At 43.4% G+C, this 13,199-nt stretch overlaps 1 protein-coding gene across 1 annotated transcript in view; it reads left to right on the top strand.

Moving 5' to 3' along the window:
- The window catches only part of LOC120979039 (cytochrome P450 4B1-like), a 45,568-nt gene extending 32,922 nt beyond the window's left edge, over nucleotides 1-12,646 (top strand). The window contains exons 12-13 of the mRNA XM_040407556.1: nucleotides 9,704-9,786; nucleotides 11,940-12,646. Of these exons, the coding sequence (XP_040263490.1) occupies nucleotides 9,704-9,786; nucleotides 11,940-12,129 (273 nt within the window). The 3' untranslated portion in view covers nucleotides 12,130-12,646. The remainder of the gene's footprint in view (nucleotides 1-9,703; nucleotides 9,787-11,939) is intronic.
- The last annotated feature ends 553 nt before the right edge of the window (nucleotides 12,647-13,199 follow it).

The raw sequence follows: 13,199 nt of genomic DNA, 5'->3' as shown, positions 1-13,199 counted from the left end.
TTTTTTAATCTCTGGAGGGAGAGCAGCCAGGTTAGAATGTAGACAAGCCACCAGACCCCAAGGAGCTACCAAATTTTGTTCTAGGTCTCTGTTAGAAAAGTGATCTGTATTGTGTATCCAATCCATTATATGTCTCATGAGGCACGTGATGTTATATCCCCGTATATTTGGAAATTTCACTCCGCCCTTCAGCTTCCATAACATAAATTTTTGAAGTGATATCCGTGGGCGTTTACCCGACCATACAAATGCAGTGAAGGCCATGTTGAGAGTGTCAAAATCCATGTGTTTTAGCAAGATTGGAAGAGTTTAGAGAGGGTATAGTAGTTTGGAAAAGCTCATCATTTTGATCAGGGGACATATGCCTAGAAATGATAAGGAAAGGAAGGCTATGCCATTTCTTTAGTTCTGCTACTATCTTTCCTATGAGTGGCGGATAATTGAGATTATATAGCGAACTAGCAAGCCTACCAATTTTCAGTCCCAGGTATGTTATCTGTTGTTTTACTGACGAGGTGGTGAACCCATTCTTCTGCCATAAAAGCGGGGGATTTTTGGTTTGTAGTTCCAAAATTTCACTTTTGGCAGAGTTTATGTGATAGCCTGAGAGGGAACTAAAACAATGTAGTTGGTCTATCAAAGGGCGTAAATGTTGCTGGGGGTTGGACATAAAGATTAACAGATCATCTGCATATAATGCCTGAATATAAATCTGAATCTTCTAAGAGTCTGGCCAGGGGTTCCAGGGCTAGGTCAAAGAGCAGCGGAGATAGAGGACAACCCTGCCTGGTGCCTTTTTGAAGGGGGATGGTAGGGGACAAAAACCCACCTGTATGTACTCTAGCCCTTGGGTCTGTATATATCTTCAGATCTTGATTATTCAGTGAAATTGGGCAGTAAGAGCTAGGATCCTGTGGATCCTTATTTAGCTTTAGTATCAGCTTTATGTAAGCTACATTTGTATGGTTGGGAAAACAGACAGTTTTATTTTTTTAGTAAATTCTTTATTTTCAAGTTTACACAAAGTGCAATAAAACAGCATAAGGATGTGCCATTGCAGAGGCTCACTTACAATGTTATCTGTTAACAAAACGTAATTTTGATGATGCAAACATTTCAACTTTGTAACGATGCTTAAGATAAAGCAGTCTCTACGCAGGTGAGGAACAACGTATGAGTAGTAAGCTCTATCACTTAAAGTAACTTGTGGGTGATATATAAAGAGTAGAGACAAAAAGGAAGGGGTGGGGGGGTATAAAGTAGTGACTTAGTAGGTAGACGTCTTGTACCTAGAGTGATCAAAGCATTAGAGTGCAAGACGGGGAAGGCACCATGAGTGGAAGAACGTTGGCTCTGTTCTTCCACGGTTGCCATACTTCTACAAACTTATCATGTGTTCTGGAAATCCAACTGGATAGTTCTTCATATTGACAAATCAGATCTGCTTTCTTAACCCATTCCTGTATTGCGGGAGGATTCTTGTCTAGCCAGTGTAGTGGGATCAATGATCTAGCAGTTGCGAGTAGCTGCGTGATTAAATCTCTTTTAGAGGGTGTGAATGTTTTTTGGGGTCTTGCTAAAACTATCATATCTAGGGAAATCTTGATCTCCTAGTGACTTTGCGTATGAAGCCTTGAATCCCATTTCAAAAGGGACGAATCTCCGGGCAATTCCACCATATATGTGACAATGAGCCCACTCCAACCCCACACCTCCAGCAGCCCGGAGACGGCAGTAATCCCCTGTTGTGCAGGAACTCAGGGGTTTTGTACCAACGGGATAATAGTTTATAGTGACTTTCCTGCATGCGTATACATGATGAAAAGCCATGGGAGGCGGATAGTATCCTCTTCGCCTCACCATCCAACAGCGATATGTCCAGCTCTCTCTCCAACTCCATCAAAAAGCAGGGTCTGTCTGTCTCAACCTGGATCCTCAGAAGCGTACATAGCAGAAATTTTCCTTTGCTTTAGGATTGGAGAAGTAATTATTTACCTCGATCTGCTTTGGCAGATCGAAGTAAAGTGTGCCCGACATAGAGCCAAGGAGGCCGGGTGTCTAAGGCGTGGAGGAAGAGCTTCCTGAGATGGGAATTGGTGATTATGAAAAAACTCCTCTAAGGAAGTCTCTGAGAAACAATCCCAGAGTTCTTGATAGGTATCTGGTGGAGATCGGGAGGAGACTAGCTGGGAGCATCGGGGAAGGGTTTTGAAAGAGATCATTGTGGAACTTTGCCCCTGTTTCCCACATGGCCTCCAAAAGTGCGTCACTTGTTCCTGGAGTCTGTGAAGGGCTCCGGGGGAGCCACAAGCATTGGAGGAATGAGGGACCCTATGAGAATGCCGCTAATTTGGCAACATCATGTTGCCTTCTCGGGCCTGCTAGTTCAATCCATCTATTTAGTTGTACTGCTTGATAATACAAACGGGTCATTATCGCCCACTTTTGAGATAACCAATGGCACGAGACAGGTGCCCCCCCCCCCCCCTCTCTCTACTTCTAATGAGAAAGTGGTGGGGTAGTCTGGGGATCTTCTCAAGAATCTCGGGAAGGCCCGTTTAATTTCTGAGAAGAAAGTATTGGGAAGCAAAACTGGGACCATCTGAAGCGTATAAAGGATTTTGGCAAAGACATGCTTTTAATACATTTTTCCGACCCATCCATGATAGGAGGGGGAGATCATACTTCCTCAGGAGTTCTCTAACTTTCTCCAACAAGGGGATATAATTCACCTTATATAGGTCCCGAAGGTCACTTGGTATCTGGATACCCAAGTATGTCAGCGGGCCTCTTGATAATGGAAAGGGGGAGGAAGCCTTTAGTTTTGTTAGACCCTCCCTAGATAGTGTAACTTTTAGCAGTTCAGATTTAGTGGTATTAACCTTAAAGGCAGACATGGTACCGAAGGCCTCGAGCTTGTTTTGGAGAACCAGCATTCCCTCTTCAGGATTGGTGATCAGAAACAAAAGATCATCAGCAAAAGCTGTGCACTTAAGATCTCGTTCACCATATTGGATCCCTTGAATCATCAAGTCCTGACGAGTAGATTGGATTAATGTCTCTGCCACCAAGATGAAGAGGGATGGGGAAAGGGGTGGAGGGGTGTCCCTGTCTCGTGCCATTGGTTATCTCAAAAGTGGGCGATAATGACCCATTTACACGTAATTTGGCATGAGGCTGGGTATATAGCGAGAAAATTGTTTGAATGAATGCTTCAGGGATGTTAAATTTACAGAGTGTAGATCTCATAAAAGCCCAGTTCACCCTGTCGAATGCTTTTTCAGCATCGACACTTAGAAGCACCAAGTGTGGGCCACATGTATGGAATGGAAAACTCGATGTGCATTGTCTCTGCCCTCCCTTCCTTTTACAAAGCCGGATTGTTCACACCCTATGAGTGACAGCAGTACAGTGCTTAACCGCTGGGACAGAATTTTTGACCAAATTTTTAAGTCAATATTCAGTACTGAGATTGGCCTATAGCTGCCGCAGCTCAGAGGGTCCTTCCCCTCCTTAGCAATAAGTATGACACATGATTCAAGCGTTTGTCTAGGAAAAGGGTCGCCTTGCATCAGTTTGTTACATACCGCCGTGAGGTGGGGTAATAATTCTGCTTGGAATTTTTTATAGTATAATAACGGGTACCCATCAGGACCCGGGCAAAACAGCCTGTTTTTAAAAGATGGTTGTAGTAGTTACTCAGGGTGGGAGTTATCTGGGCTTGTAAAAGTTTATAAAACTCTCACGTAAACCCATCTGGGCCAGGAGCTTTGTTGTTATGAAGCGATTTTATTGTATTTAATATCTCCCCCTCCGCGATTTTCGAACTCAGGCTTTCTTGCAGAAGTTTGTTTAAAGTTGGTAACTTAATAGACGATAGGAACCTGGTTCCACCCTCCCTAGTACCTGGCGTATCTTTATACAACTTAGCGTAGTACTCCCCCAGGAGTTTGTTTATGATCTTGGGATTTGTGTGAGTGACTCCTTGGTCTTCCTTCAATGACGTGATAATTGTGGGGGACTGTCTACCTTTAGGTAAATTTGCTAGCACGCGGCCAGATTTGTTTCCAAAACGGAAGAGATCCGTCTGGAATGCCATTCTGTACATAGCTTCCCTCCTATCTGCCCACCACTCGTAATCACTCCTAGCCTTAATCCAGGTTTCCCTATCATTAGTGGCAGCGGTCTGTAAGAATTTGGCGTACGCTTAATGCTGTGCTGACTGCTAAGTATTGTTGAGAGATTGTTTTGCGCAAATTGCTGATATAACCCATTATTCTTCCCCGCAACACGGATTTTGCCGTTTCCCAATGCGTCGATACATCTGATGCACCTGGGGAATTATCATCCTGAAACTCCAACCACCAACCTTGTAGTATTTCCTTTAAATTGTCATCTTTGACCAGGAAAGAAGGAAAACGCCATATGTAGTCTGAGTCCCTTGGATGGGCATTCTGCAAAGAAATGGAAACAGGTGAGTGATCTGAAATAACTAACTCATGAATCTGTGCCTTGGTCACCCTGCTTGCTATATTTATACTCGTGAGTATATAGTCAATGCGAGACCAAGCTTGGTGGGCGTGAGAAAAGTGTGTGTACTCTCTGTCATCTGGATGTAATGATTGCCATATATCCTGGACACCAGTAGAAGTCATCAGAGGTTGTAAAACTGCATCAGTGGCTCGCTGACAGCCCACTACCCCATCCGCTCTACGACGATCCCCATGAGTTGAGGCTACTGAGTTCAAATCACCTCCTACAATCCTATTGGGGACCACATCTGAATGTAACTGATTTTCCAAATGGGTAAAGAAAGATCTATTTTCTCCATTAGGAGCATAGACATTGTGTATACTATATTTGGTACCTTCATATTCCAAGAGTAATCTATGCCATCTACCTTCCTCATCATGTGTCTCTAATAGTACTTTTCCTGAGAAATTTTTATGAATCAGAGTTAACACTCCTGCTTTGTTGTCTTTTGCTGAGGATCCAAACACGCGGCCAACCCCTAAAATTATTTATCCTCTAAATGGGTTTCCTGCAAGAGGACTATATCAAGCCTCAGGCATTTTAGATGTCTCAGCAATTTAGAGCGCTTTTGTGGAGAGCGCAACCCTTTGACATTCCATGAAATTATCTGCATTTCAACTCTGGGTTGTCGCTTGTCCCCTTAAAAAAAAATGGTAAAATGGATGACAGGGGAGGGAAAGAACGGTAGGGACAGGGATAGGGAGGGTAAACAATCAAACACGTAAACAGTAACTAAATTAGAGCTAAAGCTGTACTCTAGGTGTTATTTATCCTTCCCTGTGTTCAGCTAGGGACTTCTCTTTTTTCTACCATGTTGAGCCCCCTGCCACTTCACTAATGACTCTATTATTTAAAGTTGTCTACCCCTAAGAAACAGGAGGCAACCTAGCCTAAAAACTTAAAGTTCACAACTTTTTGCAGTGTCAATTGTCAGTGTCATCAGTGTCAACTGTCACCCCATCATGATGACTTGAATTTTGAAGGAGAACCTGCCATTCTTCTGATACTTCTGGATCGGCCCATTGATCTTCTCATCGAGTTGACGTCCCGTGGTCTTCTTCAAGGATTGCGGGGGCCTTGCAGCGGGGATGAGGAAGTGTCGGAGTCCATTATTTCGGGAATGAAGTTTAGCGCTTCTTCTGCTGCCCCGGGTGTATCAAATATGGAGGGGGACCCCTTACCGTGGAAAACCTTGAGAAGGGCTGGATAAAGTAGCTGAAAACAAATATTTTTGCTATACAGTCTAGTGCAAATAGTACTAAACTCTTTACGCTTCCTGGCTACTTCTGCAGAATAGTCCTCATAAATTATCATCCTATAGCCCCTAATGGAGATGGTGTTGCCCGTGGATGGGGGGAGGAGACCGAGGACGATATTCTCCTGGGCCATGAGCAGGAGCCAGGCCGCTCCACCGCTTCCAATTTAGTGCAAATGGGGGCCTTCATGCTCCAATGTTTGAAGAGGGACCCCCGTATAAAAAGCATAAAGGGCAAGGACCAGTACTGGGTGGCAACGTACTTAGACCTCTGGTATAAACACAAAATGGCAGACATGTTACAAGCATCACAGAGGGCTGTCAGAATGCAGCATTTCCAGGCCTTGCTTCGAGAGATGCTGCATTCTGCTGTTGCGTGCGCTGGCAGAGGAATTTCCACCCACAGAGAAACAGTTGCGGGTACCAATCCTACAGCACATGCAAGAAGAGGGCGGTTTTGGTTTTAAGATGTGTTGGTCCCTTCGGATATGAGATCATTCTTGCAGTCAACCCATCGACAGTCGCCCTCCATATCCAGCCTCAGGGAACGCCTAGACCGACAGGTGTCCGACTACATCGGGTTAACGGCCGATGTGGACGCTCTGAGAAGTGAGAAACCCCTTGACTACTAGGTGTGCAGACTTGACCTGTGGCCAGAGCTGGCACAATTTGCCATGGAACTCTTCGCTTTCCCCTCGTCGACTGTCCTGTCCGAAAGGACGTTCAGCGCAGCAGCACACTCTCCTAGCTCACGACAGTGTGGACTACCTCACATTTCTAAAAATGAATGAGGCATGGATCTCTGAGGAATTCAACACCTGTGACGACCACGTTTAGTTGAATTTTCTCATGCCAGCCCACATATATTCGCCACCACTCAGAACAAATAATGGTCCCTGTCTTATGTAAATGCAGCGGCATAAAAGGCCTTTTCTCTCCGGTGAATGCCTAATGTTTGGGGCCACAGAGAAATTCAACAACCGTGACGACCACGTGTTATCGAACTATTATCATTTGGAGTTTTTTCAAAAGGGGGGATTTTGTTAGCCATGTTTTTAATCCAATGTTATATTTTTAGTTCTTTTAAACATATGTATTTGGCATGTATTTGTACTGGCATGCAGTAAAATTGATATGCAATGACTGTCTAATATACCTCCAGCCACATAATCACTTGATGTTTTATGTACGGTGAATGCCTAATGTTTGGGGCCTGTAATCTAACTGGCCAACAGTAAAATTGTTATACGGTGACCGCCTAATGTACCTCCATCCACATTATCAATTGTTCTTTTCTGTACGGTGAATGAATAATTTTTGGGGAATGTAGTCCACTGGCCTGCAGTAAAATTGATATCCATTGACCATCTAATATACCTCCAGCCACATAATCACTTGGCGTTTTCTGTCCGGTGAATGAATAATTTTTGGGGGCTGTAGTCCACTGGACTGCATTAAAATTGATATCCAATGACAGTCTAATATACCTCCAGCTACATAATCACTTGATGTTTTCTGTCCGGTGAATGCCTATTGTTTGGGGAGTGTACTCCACTGACCTGCATTAAAATTGATATCCATTGACCGTTTAATATACATCCAGCCACATAATCACTTGATGTTTTCTGTCCGGTGAATGAATAATTTTTGGGGCCTGTAGTCCACTGGCCTGCATTAAAATTGATATCCAATGACTGTCTAATATACCTCCAGCCACATAATCACTTGATGTTTTCTGTCTGGTGAATGAATAATTTTTGGGGCCTGTAGTCCACTGGGCTGCAGTAAAATTGATATACATTGACCGTCTAATGTGCCTCTAGCCACATAATCACTTGATCTTTTCTGTACAGTGAATGCCTAATTGTTGGGGCCTCGGAGGAATTCAACACCTGTGACAACCACGTGTTATCGATTTTCACCTATTATCATTTGGGGTTTATTCAAGAGGGGGGGATTTTGTTAGCCATGTTTTTAATCCAATTTTATATTTTTAGTTCTTTTAAACATATGTATTTGACATATATTTGTACTGGCCTGCAGTAAAATTTATTTCCAATGACCGTCTAATATACCTCCAGCCACATAATCACTTGTTCTTTTCTGTACATTGAATGAATAATTTTTTGGTCCTGTACTCCACTGGCCTGAAGTAAAATTAGTATCCAATGACCGTCTAATGTACCTCCAGCCACATAATCACTTGATGTTTTCTGTACGGTGCATGCCTAATGTTTGGGGCCTGTACTCCAATGGCCTGCAGTAAAATTCATATCAATTGACCGTCTAATATACCTCCAGCCACATAATCATTTGTTCTTTTCTGTACGGTGAATGAAAAATTTTTGGGGCCTGTACTCCACAGGCCTGCAGTAGAATTGTTATCCAATGACTGTCTAATATACCTCCAGCCACATAATCACAGATGTTTTCTGTCCGGTGAATGCCTAATGTTTGGGGCGTGTACTCCCGTGGCCTAAAATAAAAATTTTCTAGGCTCCAGCAGGGCACATTTTTGACAGTTTCCCTTTAAGACGCATAAAAATGGCCCTTGATTAAAATACATATTTTTTGTGGGAATTTTTGGGATTGATCCCCCTCTGGTATGTCACTGTCCATTTTGTGGGACGAATTATGCACTTCTAGTAAGTATTTGTTGGCTGAAAATATGACCTGAAGGTTTTTCAGATTCGCCTTCCATTAAAGTGACTGGGGCCCGCCGAAAACTTGTGGTTCGCGAACATTTGATTGCGTTAGCGAATCGCCCCGGCCGATGTTCGTCCATCACTGATCTTCAGTGACTACCCCCCCTTTACCATTATTTAGGGGACATACCTGCTCGGACCTTGGTTTTTTAGTATTTATATATTTAAAGACTTTTTGGGGATTCATTTTGCTCTCTTTTGCCACCTGCTGCTCGTTTTGTATTTTTGCTAATTGTATCTCCTTTTTACAGATTTTATTAAGCCCTTTGTAATTTTCAAACACTACAGCTGACCCCTCAGATTTCTTTTTTTGTAAATGCAATTTTTTTTTGTCTTTTATTGCCCTTTTTACAGTAGCTGTAAGCCATGGGGGGTTTAATTTTAGCCGTTTATACTTGTTACCTAAAGGAATAAATTTTTCAGTGCAATTACTCAATGTGGATTTAAAGCTCTCCCATTTATCCTCAGTATTATTATGTGACAGTAGCTGCTCCCAGTCTATGCCCTGAAATGCTGCCCTCAACCCAGGGAAATTAGCTTTTTTTTAATTCAGTGTCTATGCTCTGCCTGACAGAGTTTCCTTCTTATAGTCTAGGGGGAATATAATTATATTGTGGTCACTATTACCTAGTGTTTCTCGAACAGTAAGATTTCCAACAAGCTCTGCATCATTTGAAATTACCAGATCCAACAGAGCATTGCCCCTAGTGGGAGCTTCTACAAGTTGGCCCATAAAGTGGTCCTGCAGAAAGTTGAGGAATCTTCTCCCCTATGCGATTGAGGCAGAATCATGACCCCTGTCAATGTCTGGAAAGTTAAAATCTCCCATTATGACCACTGTACCAGCCTGTGCAGCCCACTCTATTTGGTTATACAGTTGAGTTTCTATCTCCTCTGTGATGTTAGGGGGTCTATAGATTATAGTATTATTTTTTCAGTGTTTATATCACTTTGTACTTCCACCCATAAGGTTTCCACATCCTCACCATCCTCACCCACAATTGCCTCTTTCACACTGAGTAATGATTAAGTGAATCATTACTTATTAGTGAGTAATGATTCTTTTTTTTATTATTCTTTTTACCATTCTGACCCTCTTTTTTTTTTTTTTTTATAAAATTATTCCCCTGGAAAACACCTTTCAAAAGACCCATGTTGCAAACCTATGATATGTGCTGTGGTAAGCGTTACATGTCCTATGTCTTTTTAGGTATTTGATCCCCTGAGATTCTCTCCTGAAAATTCATCCACTAGACACTCCCATGCCTTCTTGCCCTTCTCTGCAGGAGGAAGGTAATGTAAAGAAGCTAAATAGTAATAAAGAAACCATTTGGAAAAAAAAAAAACTACCTTATTAACAAGGTCATACTATTGTTCATGGGGACTATGTCATGTTTGCTGCTATTGGACAATGAGTACACTCCTGGGCATGTAATAGGAAGGTACATCATCATCATCATCATCACACCTACCACGTCACATACCTAAAGTATATATCATACTTGGCTGGACTGTACTTCTTGCCAACCTATTGAATATATGTTAGCATAAAGTCAAGGACAGATTGTAGGGAGAATGACTGGAGAATCAGACTACGCAGTGTTTTTGTTGTCTGTTACTATGGAGACACATAGGAATGTATAGAAGCTGTCAAAACAAAAGGAAACAATAGGAAGTTTGGCTCACACATGATTCAGACTTGGACAGTTGCACCATTTCTCATCTCACATCAGTTGGGATAATTATTGAAATGCATTAAATATGAACTGGAGTTCACAGGACCCACCCGAGGAACAGATTTTAGAGTTCTCTCTCCATGTATACAGAGCATGTGCATGTACGTTTAATTTCATCCTAATCTTTATTATAATTACACACCGGATATATGATCAATATGGTCTAATAGGTTATTTGTGAATCATGCCTTAAAGGGCATCTGTCAGCAGTTTTGTACTTATGAAACTGACTGACCTGTCACATGTGCACTTGGCAGATGAAGATATCTCTGTTGGTCCTATGTCCATATGTGCCCGCATTGCTGAGAAAAATGATGCTTTAATATATGCAAATGAGCTTCTTGGAGCAACGAGGGTGTTGCCGTTACACCTTGAGGCTCTGCTCTTGTAGCGGTCAGGGGAGGAAGAGACCGCAAGGCAGGATTCAAGTACAGCGGACAAGGAAACTGAAGCAAAAAACGGCTTTATTAAGGAACAAAAGGAAACTGCCGGAAAATCTGATTAGCAGCACAGTACCACTTCACCAGAGGCGCAATGGGTCAATGACAGGAATAGTATGAACAGGTGTACATAAATCAACAACAATGGTAATGAGATTTTGCATAGACGCAGAATGATCTAAACAGAAAGCTTACAAGCTACTCTCACTACCAATTACCTATCTAGCCCTGCTACCCAGGGGATGCTTCTACAGCGCACTGACTAAATTCCCTTTCTCTATAACCTATCACAGATAAGCACCGGTGCCACTCACAATTCTGCAGATACTCCTTGGTCCGGTAAGTGCTGGAACGTGCAGTCTGGTTCCAGGTCCAGTCGCTTGCTTGTCTGTCTTTCTCTCTCTGGTTGGATCACAGCAGATGCAGGTCTTCACCTAATTCCAGCTCTGGCAGGAAGACACCAGCTTGTCTTTGATCCCAGTATGACAAGGTCCCACTCCTCTGGAACACACTGTACAGTCCTCTGTATGCTGCTCCATAGCTGTCAGGGAAAACTCAGCTATTGTAGCCTCTTGCTGCTCCAGTCTTTTACTGTTGTCTCTCAGCAGACAGCCTCCCTGTCTCTCTCTCTAGAAAGCTCAGGCAACCTCCAGCACAGCTGCTCAGTCACAGTGGCCTCTGTTGGCAGGAGGGAAACATGACAGTCTGCATAGATATAAGTGCTGGAAATGCTGCTGGATGATTCAGGGCTGCCTCTTACACTCTCTCTGCAGCTGCCGCACCCTGTGCATGTTGATTGACAGGGCCAGGCAGTGTAAACGTCTTCATGTCTGCCTGACCCTGTCAATCAAAGTGCAGGGGGCACTGCAGTTGCAGAGAGAACAGAGCCTCTAGGTGCAACACCAATGCCCCCATTGCTCCTAAAGGATAATTTGCATATATAAAAACTTCATTTTTCTCAGCAATACGGGCACATATGAACATGGGACCAACACAGATGCCTTCAGCTGCCAAGTGCACATGTAACAGGTCAGCCAGTGTCATAGGTACAAAACTGCTGGCAGATGCCCTTTAAGAAATAGACCTTAGTAGTCTAAGTGATTGTGTCCAAGTCACCTTTAAATGTGGTTGTCATTGGTTGGATCATTGGGGGCCATTATTGTGTCAGAGCCCACCCGAAGATCCTCTAGGATTAGTATGACCCCAGTTTCATGTATTATACATTCTATTACTATTGCTATATCTTACCTCTATATATTTTCCGTCCCAGGAACTGCATTGGGCAGAACTTTGCAATGAATGAAATGAAAGTCGCCACCGCTTTAACCTTACAGAGGTTTGAGCTACATCTGGACCCTAAGAGAGAACCAGTAAAACAATTCCAATTGGTCTTACGCTCCGTGAATGGGATACACCTCAATCTGAAGAAGATCCACTCGGACAAGACAAAAAATATCTGATCTGATAGAAATCTATGAATATCACTGTTCATAATGATATTTAATCTAGAGGTTATCAAGGATACAATCATAGAATTAATAATAAAGGGGTATTCCGATTTTTTGGGGTATCAGATCCCCACCAATCAGACGACAGGCCATGACTTGTTAAACTCTGGAATACCCCTTTAAATATCATACACTGCTCAAAATAGAGATACAATATAACATTCTGTTTGCCCACAGCTCCCACTAGGGGGAGATTAGGAGGTCACTACATAAAGCACCCGTCAGCAGGATCAACTCCATAAGGGTTGATCCAGAATGATAGCAACAGTGTTCTTTCGTCATCCATTCGGCAGTATATGCCGTGGCTTCTGAATAGTGCAGGGGCTGCTGTGCTATTCCATCCAGAGACATCCAGTAAAAAACATATACCGTGCAGAATAGGTTTTTAACATGGGCGCCTGTGGGTTATGAGTGCCGCCCAATGGTATCTGTAAAACGCATACGTTCCAGGTTTCCATGGGGGAATACTCCCAACCAGGGCCAGGCCGACACAGAGGCTGGGGAGGCTCCAGCCTCAGGGCGCAGGCCAGCTCCCCAGCCTCTGGGCGGCAGGCAGGCCACTGAGTCAGAAGATCCGATGGTATATTCTAACCCCCAGGCGTTCCCATGGTGACAGGGATGCTTGCCTGGGGGTTAGAATATACAGGGCCACGCCGCTCACAGGAGTACATTTATAAACTAATCAGTAACTTTAATCATTGCTCATTGCTGATCTCTTTACTTGGATTATTTGGATACCTTACTCTGTCTTAGCTCCGGCACTATTTAGGGGAGGGGGATCTGTGAATTGCACTATTTAGGGGAGGGGGATCTGTAGAGGGCACTGTTTAGGGGAGGGGGGATCTGTAGATGGCACTGTTTAGGGAAGGGGGATCTGTGGATGGCACTATTTAGGGGAGGGGGATCTGTGAATTGCACTATTTAGGGGAGGGGGATCTGTGGAGGGCACTATTTAGGGGAGGGGGATCTGTGGATGGCACTGTTTAGGGGAGGGGGATCTGTGGATTGCACTATTTAGGGGA

The sequence above is a fragment of the Bufo bufo genome, chromosome 9 (genome assembly GCF_905171765.1).
Source record: "Bufo bufo chromosome 9, aBufBuf1.1, whole genome shotgun sequence".
Classification (NCBI taxonomy): domain Eukaryota; kingdom Metazoa; phylum Chordata; class Amphibia; order Anura; family Bufonidae; genus Bufo; species Bufo bufo.
Note: the sequence above shows the minus strand (reverse complement) of the source record. Positions and strands in the feature narration are given on the sequence as shown.